General features: G+C 45.7%; 1 protein-coding gene across 5 annotated transcripts in view; it reads left to right on the top strand.

The window, feature by feature from the left end:
* The window catches only part of rcbtb1 (regulator of chromosome condensation (RCC1) and BTB (POZ) domain containing protein 1), a 65,899-nt gene that overhangs the window by 28,224 nt on the left and 23,313 nt on the right, over nucleotides 1–14,362 (top strand). For all 5 annotated transcript variants that reach the window (XR_005945852.1, XM_041211285.1, XM_041211286.1 and 2 more), the window contains one exon: nucleotides 6,980–7,122. Coding sequence is in view for 4 of the 5 variants with exons in the window: in XM_041211285.1 (XP_041067219.1) it covers nucleotides 6,980–7,122 (143 nt within the window). In the remaining variant the exon portion in view is untranslated. The remainder of the gene's footprint in view (nucleotides 1–6,979; nucleotides 7,123–14,362) is intronic.

Here is a 14,362-nt window from a genome sequence, read left to right as displayed (position 1 = left end):
AGCCTCCGCATTCAAAGGATCATTCTCTGCCATTTCCGCCTACTCCAGCATGATGCCACCACCAAACACAACTTCCCCTCACCCCCCTGTCGGCATTCCGCAGGGATCGTTCCCTCTGGGACACCCTGGTCCACTCTTCCATCACCCCCTACACCTCAACCCCCTCCCACGGCACCTCCCCATACAATCGCAGAAGGTGCAACACCTGCCCCTTTATTTCGCCCCTCCTCACTGTCCAAGGGCCCAAACACTCCTTTCAAGTGAAGCAGCGCTTTACTTAGCACTTCCCTCAATTTGGTCTACTACATTCACTGCTCCCAATACGGTGGTCTACATTGGAGAGAACACACGCAGGCTGGATGATTGCTTTGCGGAACACCTTTGGTCTGTCCGCAAGCATGACCCAGACCTTACTGCTGCTTGCCATTTCAAAAACCTCCCTGCTCTCATGCCCACATGTCCGTCCTTGGCCTGCTGCAATGTTCCAGTGAAGCTGAATGCAAGCTGGAGGAACAGCACCTCATCTTCTGATTAGGCACTTTACAGCCTTCTGGACTTAACATTGAGTTCAACAACTTTGGATCATGAACTCTCTCCTCCATCCTCACCCCTTTTTGATCCCCTTTTTTCAAATATTTATTTTAAATTTTTTATATATATATTTTTTCCCCACCTATTTCTATTATTATTTTTTAAATTTATTTCCGTTCATTGTTTTATCCCCACCTTTTAGCCTATTTTAATCTTTTCTCCCACACCATCCCCTCCCTCCACTCCACCCCCACTAGGGCCATCTGTCACTAACTCATCCTGCTTTCTACTCTCAATGTCACCATTAGCACCTCCTTTAGCCAGTATCACCACCATCAACACCCCTTCGACCTTTTGTTTATGACATTTTTTGCAATCTCTCCTTTGCCTCTCCCTATCACTGGCCTTCTATCCAGCTTCACCTGTCCCACCCACCTTAAACAATATATACTTAGCCACATTTCTACTTCTCTTTAGTTCTGAAGAAGAGTCACATGAATTTGAAACGTTAACTCTGTCTTTCCCTCCACAGATGCTGTCAGACCTGCAGAGTTTTTCCAACAATTTTTGTTTTTGTTTCAGATTTCCAGCGTCCGCACTATTTTGCTTTTACCTTAGTAATCCAGAGGGCTGGACTAATGCTCTGGAGGCATGGGTTCAAATCCCACCATGGCACCTGGAGGGAGCAGGAGGTGGATGACAAGATGAGCTTGGAAGAGGATTTGAGGAGAGTTAGGAGAGAAACTAGAGAAAGATGAAAGTTCAGTGCGAGGGCAGATGGGGCACTTTAGAGGAAGTTTGGCCCAATGGGCTGGTGCAAAGGAGAAAAGTGGCAGAGGAAGCTGATCAGATATTTTGATCTTAGTGACAAAGTTGGCTATGAGCTCCTCACACTTTTATGTGAGGGGAGAGAGGCTTAAGAAGACATTTTGGAGTAGAATAAAGAAGCAGCAGTTACCTTTGATTTCCAGGATGACCTTAGAATAGTGATTTATTTTAGCAGACAAGAGCAGGACTGGATAATGCTATATATGATCCAACCAGATCTGATGGTGAGTGGCTAAACCAGTTTCACACCATATCTTTACAAGTCTGCATTCCTTAGATTTAAGGGAGTCGCATACCAGGCAGGGCAGCCAGAGCGAAAGAGAGTAATGGTTTTAGGGACTGGGGCATCAAAGGCAGAGGGGAGGGTGTAATTGCTCACATCAGTGAAATATTGTGGCAAATACAGAGCCAAAGACTAAGTAGCTGGGATTTTGAAAGTGCAGTTGAGTGAATTGAGGATAGTTTCTTTTCCAGGGATGGATACAGAAGGAGGAAGCTTGGGGTGTGGAAGGGATATGTGGGTGGAGATGACTCAAGGAAGAGATCAGAGATGGATTTGCCTATGATTGATATGATGAGACTGGCTGGATCACAAGATGACAGTATCAAGGAGTCGGCCGTGAATATGGGTTGGGGAGTTTACATGGAGGGAGAGGGGCAGTGAACTCGGAGAGTGAGCATGATGAGTTAAAATGGATGTTGAAAACACTGAGGATGAGAAGTTGTTTGGTGCAGAGGCTGAGGGAGGGGAAAGCAATGAAGATATATCAGTGGGAAAATTTTTATTGTACTAGGGAGGACAGTAGAAACAAGGACTTTGAATGAGAGGTGAGAGGAATAGAGCAAGGTGAGATGCTCAAAGGAAGAGAAAGTGCTAGAGGAGTAGGGGGTCAGGCCAAAGAGTGACCAAGATGGTCTTGATGGGGCAGGTGGTGGAAGGTAAAGCCCGGTGGGGAGGCTTCATTTAGGGGGAAGGTGTCATTAGCTTTCAGTCACATTCCTGTTAGGGCCATGATGTTGCTGCAATTATCCATAATAAGTTTATGATGGTGACGTCTTTGTTCACAAGTGCATGGACATTCTGGACGGAGATACGTAGAAGGGCGATGAGAGCTGATCCACTGGGAGAATCCGCAGGGTGAGCACTAGGAGAGTTGAGTTGGACAGGGAGGAGTTTGGCAAGATTAACCCTGATCAGGGAGCGAGTTCCAGGATTTGGATGCCAAATCACCACCTTGGTGCAAATTAACCAAGTTTTTTGTCCTGGATGGTGTCAAGCTTCTTGAAAGTCGTTGGAGCTGTACTCACCTAAGCAAGTGGAGAGTATTCCATTACACTCCTGACTTATGCCTTGTAGATGATGGACAGCTTTGGGGAGTTGGGATGTAAGTTATGCATGCAAAATTCACAGCCTCTGACTTGCTCTTGTAGCCACACTATTTGTGTGATGGGACCAGTTAAGTTTTGGGTCAATGGAACCCCCCACAGGATGTTGATGGTAGAGATTTCAATGATGGTCATGCTGTTCAATTAGTTAGATTTTTTCAATTTGATCACTGCTCAGCACTTGTGTGGCATTAATCTGACTTGCCACTTATCAGCCCAAGCCTGAATGTTGTCCAGGTCTTACTGCATGCGAGTACAGACTGCTTCATTATCTAAGAAGCTGTGAACGGAACTGAATACTGTGCAACCATCAGTGGACATCCCCACTTCTAACCTTAGGATGGAGGGAAAGTCATTGATGAAGCAGCTAAAGATGGTTGGGTCAAAGACACTACTCTGAGGAACTCCGGCAGCGATGTCCTGGGGCTGGATAAATGTTTTACTCAGCTCAAAATCTGTTTTCTTAGTGTGAAACATGACAGAATGTTTATTACCAACTTTGGTACATAATTATCACATTAAAAGAGAGGCTGTAGCAAGTTCTATAATGAAACATTGCTCAGACTGAATTTCAATTACATTTGGGCTAATTTTGGGCTAAGCAGAAAATTATGCCAAGGTTTATTTTGAAGTGCTGTTCCATTAATCTATAATGGTAAATTAAGTCAAATATTGGAGCATCTTCATTATCAGAGCACAGTTTCCACTACAGCTACTGAAAAAAATAAGCGAGCACTTAATCTGCTTGTACCTACATACCTATCAAAAATCTCATTTGAACAGAAGCATTTGCAAATAAGGATGAATTAAAGTCCCAGAGTTCCACTGTTCGGTGTTTTCTGATGGTGTAGAGACCTGATTTGCTGTGTATTTGAAGCTGCAGTGTTGGTTTGTACCCAGGGCCATTAGAGATGTTAATATTGATGTTCTCTGTGGGATTATAGAGACCAGCTGAGTGGCTCTCACCAGAAGTTGCAAAATCAAGCTATCAATTGGCCTCCTTGCCGTTGAATCCAGCTTGAATCCTTCTCAATCTGTCTACAGCCTTTGACATGATTGATCACACCATCCTCCCCCAACACCTCTCCACTGTTGTCCAGCTGAGTGGGATTGCTGTCACTTGGTTCCATTCTTATCTATCTAATCATAGCCAGAGAATCACTTGCAGTGGCTTCTCTTCCTGCTCCCACACCGTTGCCTCTAATGTTCCCAAGGATCTATCCTTAGCTCCATCCTATTTCACATCCATGTGCTGCCCTTGGCGACCTCATCCAAAGTATTAAGTTTTAACATGTACACTGAAGGACACCCAGCTGTACCTCACCACCACCTCTCTCGACTCCTGCATTGTTGCTAAATCATCAGACTTCTTATCTGACATCCTGCACAGGATGAATAGAAGTTTCCTCCAATGAAATGTTGGTAAGCCTGAAGCCATTGTTTTTGGACCCCGCTCCAAGCTCTGTTTCCTAGCTACTGACTCCCTCCCTCTCCTTGGCAACAGCCTGAGATTAAACCAGTCTGTTTGCTACCTTGGTATCACATATGATCCTGCGACGAGCTTTCAAATTCATTTTTGTGCCATCAATATGCCTGCCTATTTCCACCTCGGTAGCATCGCTCCACTTTGACCTTGTCTCAACTCATTTACTGAAAACCCCATTCATGCCTTCATTACCTCTAGACGCGATTATTCCAATGCACTCCTGGTCTTCAACATTCTATCCTCTATAAATTTGAGGTCATCCAAAACTCAACTGCCTGTGTCTTAACTGGCAGCAAGTCTGCTTCCCCATCACCCCCCTGCTTGCTGACCTATATTGGCTCCTGGTCAAGCAATATCATGATTTTAAAATTCTCATCCTGCTTTCGGATCTTTCCATGGCCTTGCCCTGCTTATCTCTGTGATCTCCTCCAATCTCTCAACCCTCCAAAATATCTGTGTTCCTCTAATTCTGGCCTCTTGTGCATTCTCAGATATAATTGCTCCACCATTGGTGGCCAGGTCTTCTGTTGCCTAGGCCCCGTGCTCTGGAATTCCCTCCCTATAACCTCTCCACCTCACTACCTCACTTTCCTCCTTTGAGATACTTTTTCAACCCACCTCTTTGACCAAGTTTTTGGTCATCTGACCTAATCTCCTTTTGTGGCTTGGAGTCACACTTTGTTTTATATTGTGCCTGTGAAGCGCTTTGGCACATTTCATTATGTCAAAGGTGTGTTATGATGTCCGTTGAGACCGCTAACTTTTAAAGAGAAATTCAAACTTTCAGTTAACAGCTGATTGAATGAAGTGTCAAGATTTCACGTTTTAAAACTCTTACTGTATCAAATGACTAAAATGCTACTGATTAAACACTATTTTCTTTTGTAGGCAACTTATACTTTAAACTATAGAAATAAATGGTTCATTTTTACTTATCACGTTGTTTCCTCGTGGAATTACAGTTCATACCACGAGCAGCTCACAAAAGCTCCCAGCTTCCAATGGGTTGCCGCTTTTTTATTTCCCAGCTGAATAACCTTTAATCCCAGAACTGTCTCTTGCTGTGAGGGTTGCAGTGTAGGTTTCTTCCTCTAGCTCCAAGCTAGGCAAATTTTCCAGCCTCCTTTCACTCCTCACAAACTCAGTCTTCAATCTGAGCATGAGCTCCTACCTGCATTCTGAGTGGTGAACAATAGAATCAGCATTTTCTCTGCTTAATGCTTGGTCCTGGCTCCTTCTATCTTTTTCTTTCTCTACCTCTCAGATGGCTGCAGACCACATAAGACAAAACTGCAACTGCTGTCTGGGTTTAAAGGGAAGCCTGTAACTTGATCTCAAAATGGATTCCTCTACCCTCTTCCCCATGGCATGGGAAACAAATTAACTTGTATCTAAGTATAAATAGTTATTTTTGATCCAAAATTCCTTTTATCTTAGAAGTAAATAGATATTTTACATGACCACTGTTTACAACATGATGCCTATTTTGGGCTTTGGAAGACTTAAGTGCCTGAAGTTTTCCCGTGTGGTGTGGGTTCGATGGGAGCAGGCGGGGACGGTAATAGGAGCTGTCACCGCCCGTGATCGGTTCGGCACTGCGGTTTCACACAGGCGGGCCAATTAAGGCCCCTCCAGGGATAGCGAGCAATAGCGTGCTACCTGTGCAGGCGGGTGGAGGAGGGAGAGTTGGGCCCAATGCTCTTCTGTGCTTGTGCGCAAAAGAGTGCTTCAATCTTCCTGAGGCACAGAGCTGCCTCAGGGAGATTGAAGCGCTTTTTGAAGAAATTATTAAAAACATAAAAAATTTAATGAAAGATGTCCCCTCGTGACTGTGACTCTGTCACATGAGATGGGACATGTTTTTATTTTTCAAAAAAGTTTTTATTCCCTTTGTAAAAGGTTTAGGAAACCTCACCCCATTCGTGGATGAGGTTTCCTAAAAAATGGAAAGGCTGCTTAGCCTTTTTACCTGCCTAGGTTAGACGGGCAGTATAAATTTCAGGTTAATGAGATTGCTAATGGCCTTAATAGGTCTTTTAATTATTGGCAGGCGCGCAGCTGACTCCGGCACGCGCCTGCTGAATGAAACATCACGAGACTGCGTGATGATGTTGGGATGCATGCCCGACAGCGCCATTTTATGTTCTGGTGTGTTGGTTCTGGTGTGTTGGGCCCGCCCCCACATGCCGAATGTAAAATCCTGACCAAGGTCTATTCATGGTATGCTCTGCATTCATTGTCTACAAGAGTAAATACCTTGCACCTTCCTCTCAATATAGCAATCTGAGTCCATTTGATCTCTAACAACTAAAGCACTCAGACTTACTGTCAGACACCAGCACAGGTCACGTGACACCCTTTCATCCACCATATATTTAAAGCTGCAGTACTAAACTATAATAATCTTATAGATCAAAAGTTACAGTCCAAAAAGATAATCCTGCAGACCTCACAATTATAGCAGGGGCAATATAAATGATGGTGTTGTATATTGTAGTCATTTGTATACTAATCTATTTAAAATATTGGAAAAGCTAACTTCATAACTCACCAATTAATTTCAATTTGCTTTGTGAGAGTCTGTTGGGCTGAGTTTGCACACAATTTTTATAGACCCTCAAACCCAGAACAGGGGGAGCCAGTTAGTACTGAGCATCGATTCAATATTCCCTGTTTAAATTCAGTCAATAAGTTGGAGAATTTGTTCTTAGGTTTTATTGTGGCTGATCGATGTTACTCTACTTACAGATTGCCTGTGGTTCCGCTCACACACTCGCACTAACAGATGAGGGCTTGTTGTATACGTGGGGAGCTAATACAACTGGGCAGCTGGGTATTGGGAGTAAAATCAACCAGCTGGTACCAGTGCTGATCACTTTGGAGAAAGAAAGGTAATGTTGCTTTTTGCTAGCGCCTAACAGTTAATTCACTTTGTATAATTAGCTGCCTGTGTGTACCAGGGCTGTCCAGAAAACTTACTTCATTTTGCTGCTTAACACGAAAGATACTGGCAAAAGTCCTGAAGTGGGGTTGTAAGTAAAAATAATTTTACGCAGAATGTTAAGTGTGCCTGAAAAGATGGTGTAAACAGATTCAAAAGCAATTTTCAAAAGGGAATTTAATAGTTATTTGAACAGCTAAAATTTTCAGAGCTATGGAGAAGAGATGGATGGGTGGGGGAGATCTGGGACGAACTGGATAGCTATTTCAAAGAGTTGGCACAATGGAGATGGGAGGCAGTGGCATACTGGTAATGTCACTGGGCTACTAATCCAGAGGCCCAGGCTAATGCTCTGGGGACATGGGTTCAAATCCCACCACAGCAGCTGGTGGAATTTAAATTCAATTAATAAATCTAGTCTAATGGTGACCATGAAACCATTGTCAATTGTCATATAAACCCATCTGGTTGACTAATGTCCTTTAGGAAAGGAAATATGCCACCCTTACCTGATCTGGTCTATGTGTGCCTCCAGAGACACAGCAATGTGGTTGACTCTTAAATGCCTTCTGAAATGGCCTAGCAGGCCACTCAGTTGTATCAAACCGCTACAAAGTCCACAAAAAAGAAGTGAAACCAAATGGACAAGCATTGACCAAGGCACTGGCCCAGCCCTCTTGACCCTGTAAAGTACTCCTTCCTTTGGGGGCTTGTGCCAAAATTGGGAGAGCTGTCCTGCAGACCAATCAAGCAACAGCCTAGTTGTTGCCGAATCATACCTTATAGACAATGTCCCAGATATCACCATCACCATCCCTGGGTATGTCCTGTCCCACCGGTAGGACAGATCCAATAGAGATGATAGCACACGGGTATAAGAGTCAAGAGTTGTCCTGGGAGTCCTGAACATTGACTCTGGACCCCATGGCATCAGGTCAATAATAAGCACTATTACTAATAGGTGTTATTGCTGCCAGTAAACCTTACTACTTCTAATAAAACCTTAGAATTACTAATAAGTTACCCAAGTTTCAGAAGATAAATGAGAACAATACTCACCAACCAATCACTTACCTGTTTCCCTGTTAGGAACACTTTTTTCTCAGAACACGCTCAGTGCACAGACCAAGTGCTCACCACAATCTTTTTAAATTGAAATCTCCACCCTCTCTGCATTCTTATTAAAATGAAGTCTCCCTCCTCGCCGTGCTGTTTTTAAAGTAACCTCTCCGCCCAAGTTTTAAAGTGATTTCTCCGCGTTCTTGTTAAAGTGACATCTCCATGCTTTTTAAAGTGACATCGCCACACTCCTCTTAAAAGTGATATCTCTACGTTCTTATTAAAGTGACGTCTCTGCGTTCTTTTTAAAGGGACGTCTCTGCGTTCTTTTTCAAGTGACGCCTCTGCGTTCTTTTTCAAGTGACGCCTCTGCGTTCTTTTTCAAGTGACGCCTCTGCGTTCTTTTTCAAGTGACGCCTCTGCGTTCTTTTTCAAGTGACGCCTCTGCGTTCTTTTTCAAGTGACGCCTCTGCGTTCTTTTTCAAGTGACGCCTCTGCGTTCTTTTTCAAGTGACGCCTCTGCGTTCTTTTTCAAGTGACGCCTCTGCGTTCTTTTTCAAGTGACGCCTCTGCGTTCTTTTTCAAGTGACGCCTCTGCGTTCTTTTTCAAGTGACGCCTCCGCGTTCTTTTTCAAGTGGCGCCTCTGCGTTCTTTTTCAAGGGACGCCTCTGCGTTCTTTTTCAAGTGGCTCCTCTGCGTTCTTTTTCAATTGTCGCCTCTGCGTTCTTTTTCAAGGGACGCCTCTGCGTTCTTTTTCAAGGGACGCCTCTGCGTTCTTTTTCAAGTGGCGCCTCTGCGTCCTTTTTCAATTGTCGCCTCTGCGTTCTTTTTCAAGGGACGCCTCTGCGTCCTTTTTCAATTGTCGCCTCTGCGTCCTTTTTCAATTGTCGCCTCTGCGTCCTTTTTCAAGTGGCGCCTCTGCGTCCTTTTTCAAGTGGCGCCTCTGCGTCCTTTTTCAAGTGGCGCCTCTGCGTCCTTTTTCAAGTGGCGCCTCTGCGTCCTTTTTCAAGTGGCGCCTCTGCGTCCTTTTTTAAAGGGGCGCCTCTGCGTCCTTTTTTAAAGGGACGCCTCTGCGTCCTTTTTTAAAGGGACGCCTCTGCGTCCTTTTTTAAAGGGACGCCTCTGCGTCCTTTTTTAAAGGGACGCCTCTGCGTCCTTTTTTAAAGGGACGCCTCTGCGTCCTTTTTTAAAGGGACGCCTCTGCGTCCTTTTTTAAAGGGACGCCTCTGCGTCCTTTTTTAAAGGGACGCCTCTGCGTCCTTTTTTAAAGGGACGCCTCTGCGTCCTTTTTTAAAGGGACGCCTCTGCGTCCTTTTTTAAAGGGACGCCTCTGCGTCCTTTTTTAAAGGGACGCCTCTGCGTCCTTTTTTAAAGGGACGCCTCTGCGTCCTTTTTTAAAGGGACGCCTCTGCGTCCTTTTTTAAAGGGACGCCTCTGCGTCCTTTTTTAAAGGGACGCCTCTGCGTCCTTTTTTAAAGGGACGCCTCTGCGTCCTTTTTTAAAGGGACGCCTCTGCGTCCTTTTTTAAAGGGACGCCTCTGCGTCCTTTTTTAAAGGGACGCCTCTGCGTCCTTTTTTAAAGGGACGCCTCTGCGTCCTTTTTTAAAGGGACGCCTCTGCGTCCTTTTTTAAAGGGACGCCTCTGCGTCCTTTTTTAAAGGGACGCCTCTGCGTCCTTTTTTAAAGGGACGCCTCTGCGTCCTTTTTTAAAGGGACGCCTCTGCGTCCTTTTTTAAAGGGACGCCTCTGCGTCCTTTTTTAAAGGGACGCCTCTGCGTCCTTTTTTAAAGGGACGCCTCTGCGTCCTTTTTTAAAGGGACGCCTCTGCGTCCTTTTTTAAAGGGACGCCTCTGCGTCCTTTTTTAAAGGGACGCCTCTGCGTCCTTTTTTAAAGGGACGCCTCTGCGTCCTTTTTTAAAGGGACGCCTCTGCGTCCTTTTTTAAAGGGACGCCTCTGCGTCCTTTTTTAAAGGGACGCCTCTGCGTCCTTTTTTAAAGGGACGCCTCTGCGTCCTTTTTTAAAGGGACGCCTCTGCGTCCTTTTTTAAAGGGACGCCTCTGCGTCCTTTTTTAAAGGGACGCCTCTGCGTCCTTTTTTAAAGGGACGCCTCTGCGTCCTTTTTTAAAGGGACGCCTCTGCGTCCTTTTTTAAAGGGACGCCTCTGCGTCCTTTTTTAAAGGGACGCCTCTGCGTCCTTTTTTAAAGGGACGCCTCTGCGTCCTTTTTTAAAGGGACGCCTCTGCGTCCTTTTTTAAAGGGACGCCTCTGCGTCCTTTTTTAAAGGGACGCCTCTGCGTCCTTTTTTAAAGGGACGCCTCTGCGCCCTTTTTTAAAGGGACGCCTCTGCGCCCTTTTTTAAAGGGACGCCTCTGCGCCCTTTTTTAAAGGGACGCCTCTGCGCCCTTTTTTAAAGGGACGCCTCTGCGCCCTTTTTTAAAGGGACGCCTCTGCGCCCTTTTTTAAAGGGACGCCTCTGCGCCCTTTTTTAAAGGGACGCCTCTGCGCCCTTTTTTAAAGGGACGCCTCTGCGCCCTTTTTTAAAGGGACGCCTCTGCGCCCTTTTTTAAAGGGACGCCTCTGCGCCCTTTTTTAAAGGGACGCCTCTGCGCCCTTTTTTAAAGGGACGCCTCTGCGCCCTTTTTTAAAGGGACGCCTCTGCGCCCTTTTTTAAAGGGACGCCTCTGCGCCCTTTTTTAAAGGGACGCCTCTGCGCCCTTTTTTAAAGGGACGCCTCTGCGCCCTTTTTTAAAGGGACGCCTCTGCGCCCTTTTTTAAAGGGACGCCTCTGCGCCCTTTTTTAAAGGGACGCCTCTGCGCCCTTTTTTAAAGGGACGCCTCTGCGCCCTTTTTTAAAGGGACGCCTCTGCGCCCTTTTTTAAAGGGACGCCTCTGCGCCCTTTTTTAAAGGGACGCCTCTGCGCCCTTTTTTAAAGGGACGCCTCTGCGTCCTTTTTTAAAGGGACGCCTCTGCGTCCTTTTAAAGGTGACGTTTCCGCCCCTCACTGTACTTGTTTTAAAATTACGCCTCTGTGTTCATTTTAAAAAGACGTTTCCACGCTCACTTTAAAATTATATCTCTGTGCTTGTTTTAAAATGTCGTCTTGCCACTTTCCGTACATTTTTTAAAGCAGAATATAGAGCTGGAGGAAATTGGAGAGGTGGGATGTAGTGGGTCAGTGGAAGAATTTTCAACTTGAGCATGGGAATTTTAAAGCTGCCTGTGTTTAAAGGTGGTGAGGTAACTAAGTTCCAGCCTTCCTCAACGGGTGGGATGGTATCCAGAAAATTGACCAAGCAAGCTGCAAATCAGAGTGAGTTAAATGGTTTGGTATCTGGTGTTATGCCTTTTGAATTGCCAGTCATCAGCAAGGTGGGGATCAATAAATGTGAACTGTCCATCACCTATACTGTTCTTGTCAAAAAAAGTGTTGCTTTAATTGAAGGTGTATGCCTTATTTGTGGGTTACCTGTTTGATTTCCTGGAGCCAGTTACTAGGAATGTTAAGTACTATCACTCTGGCAAGATTCCGCAATCTCTGCTCAAAACGACTCAACTTCGAGTAAAGTGGGGAGCAAACAACAGTTCCATTCCCTGGCAGTGAGAGCTAACAGGCTGATGTGCAGTATCACCACACTGTCCTTTCTCACTAGCATTTGTTAGAAGAATGAAAACACTGAAGAGGTAGGTTATGCTATATTTATTCTTTCAAACAAGGGAAGACGGTGGCTTAATGATAATGCCCCGGTTGGTGGAATTTAAATTCAATTCTTAAAAATCTGGAACTAAAAGCGGCACACCCAACCCTGTCGATCCTGCAAAGCACTTCTTACTAACATCTGGGGGCTTGTGCCAAAATTGGGAGAGCTCTCCCACAGACTAGTCAAGCAACAGCCTGACATAGTCAGACTCATGGAATAATACCTTACAGATAATGCCCCAGACACCAACATCAGGACATACCCGCCAGAGGTAGCGGCACAGCGGTATACAGTCAGGAGGGAGTTGCCCTGGGAGTCATCAACATCCACTCTGGACCCCATGAAATCTAATGACATCAGGTCAAACGTGGGCAAGGAAACCTGCTGCTGGTTACCACTGAGGGTGGCTCGGGTGCAGAATGCACTCTGGGTGGGGGACTTCAATGTCTATCACCAAGAGTGGCTCACTAGCGCCACTACTGACTGAGCTGGCCGAGTACTAAAGGACATAGCTGCTAGACTGGGTCTTCAGCAGGTGGTAAGAGGGAAAAAAATCTACTTGACCTCAACTTCACCAATCTGCCTGCCACAGATGCACCTGTCCATAACAATGTTGGTAGGAGTGACCACTGCACATCCTTGTGGAGATGAAGTCCCATTTTCACATTGAGGATACCCTCTACCGTGCTAAATGGGATAGATTTCACACAGTTCTAGCATCTCAAGACTGGGCATCCATGAGGCGCTGTGGGCCATCAGCAAGATCAGAATTGTACTCAACCACATGGCTTGGCATATCCCCCACTCTACCATTATCATCAAGCCAGGAAATCAACCCCGGTTCAATGAAGAGTTCAGGAGGGCATGCCAGGAGCAGTACCAGGAATAACTAAAAATGATGTGTCAACCTGGTGAAGCTGCAACACATGACCACTTGCAATACCAAACAGTAGAAGCAGCATAGGATAGACAGACCTAAGTGACCCCACAACAAATGGATCAGACCTAAGCTCTGCAGTCCTGCTACATCCAGCCGTGAACGGTGGTGGACAGTTAAATAACTCAGAGGATGAGGAGAATACCATCCTCAATGATGGCAGAGCCCAGCACAGCAGTGCAAAAGACAAAGCTGAAGCATTTGCACCCATTTTCAGCCAGAAGTGCTAAGCGGCTGAACTATCTTGAACTCCTCCAGAGGTCTCCAGCATCACAGATCCCATTCTTCAGCCACAACACAAAAACAAAAATTGGTGTAAAAACTCAGCAGGCCTGACAGCATCTGTGGAGAGAAAGACAGAGTTAACGTTTCAATTGCGTATGACTTTTTTTCAGCCAATTCGATTCACTCCATGTAATTGCAACAAACGGCTGAAAGCACTGGATACTGCAAAGGCTATGGGCCCTTACAACTTTCTGGTTAAGTACTGCAGACTTGTGCTTCAGAACTAGGCACGCCCCTAACCAAGCTGTTCTAGTACAGCCACAGCACTGGTATCTACCTGGCAATGTGGAAAATTACTCAGCTCCTGCCCTCATTACAGCCTTGGTCCAAACATGGACAAAAGTGCTGAACTCAGGAGGTGAGGTGAGAGGTACTGCCCTTGACGGCAGCATTTGATCAAGTGTAGCATCAAGGAGCCCTAGCAAAACTGGGTTCAATGGGAATCAGGGGGAAAACTCTCCAGTGGTTGGAGTCATACCTAGCACAAGGGAAAATGGTTGTGGTTGTTGGGATCAATCATCTCAGTCCCAGGACATCACTGCAAGAGTTCCTCAGGGTAGTGTCCTAAGCCTGACCATTTTCAGCTGTTTCATCAATGACCTTCCCTCCACCAAAATGTCAGAAATGGGGATGTTTGCAGATGATTGTACAGTTTACAGCACCATTCGCGACTCCTCAGAAACTGAAGCTGTCTGTGTCCATATGCAGCAAGACCTGCACAATATTCAGACTTTGGTTGGTAAACAACAGTCACACTACACAAGGAGCAATGTCCAGCTCCAACAGGAGGGAATCCAACCATCTCCCCATGGCATTCAATGACATTACCATCACTGAAGCCCCCACTATCAATATCCTGGGGTTACCATTGACCAGAAACTGAACTGGACCAGCTGTATAAATACTGTGGCTACAAGAGCAGGTGAGAGGCTGGGAATTCTGCAGTGAGTAACTCACCTCCTGATTCCCCAGTCTGTCCACCATTTGCAAGGTACATGTCAGGAGTGTGATGGCTCCCAACTTGCCTGGATAAGTGCAGCTTCAGCAACACACCATCCAGGACAAAGCAGGCCACTTGATTGGCACCCCATCCACCACCTTAAACATCCATTCCCTCCACCACCGACGCACCGTAGCAGCAGTGTGTACCATCTACAAGATGCAGTGTGGTAACTCATCAAGGCTTCTGCAACAGCACCTTCCAAACC

Source organism: Carcharodon carcharias, chromosome 18 (genome assembly GCF_017639515.1).
Source record: "Carcharodon carcharias isolate sCarCar2 chromosome 18, sCarCar2.pri, whole genome shotgun sequence".
NCBI classification, from domain to species: Eukaryota; Metazoa; Chordata; class Chondrichthyes; order Lamniformes; family Lamnidae; genus Carcharodon; species Carcharodon carcharias.
This window is presented reverse-complemented; position numbering and strand designations above follow the sequence as displayed.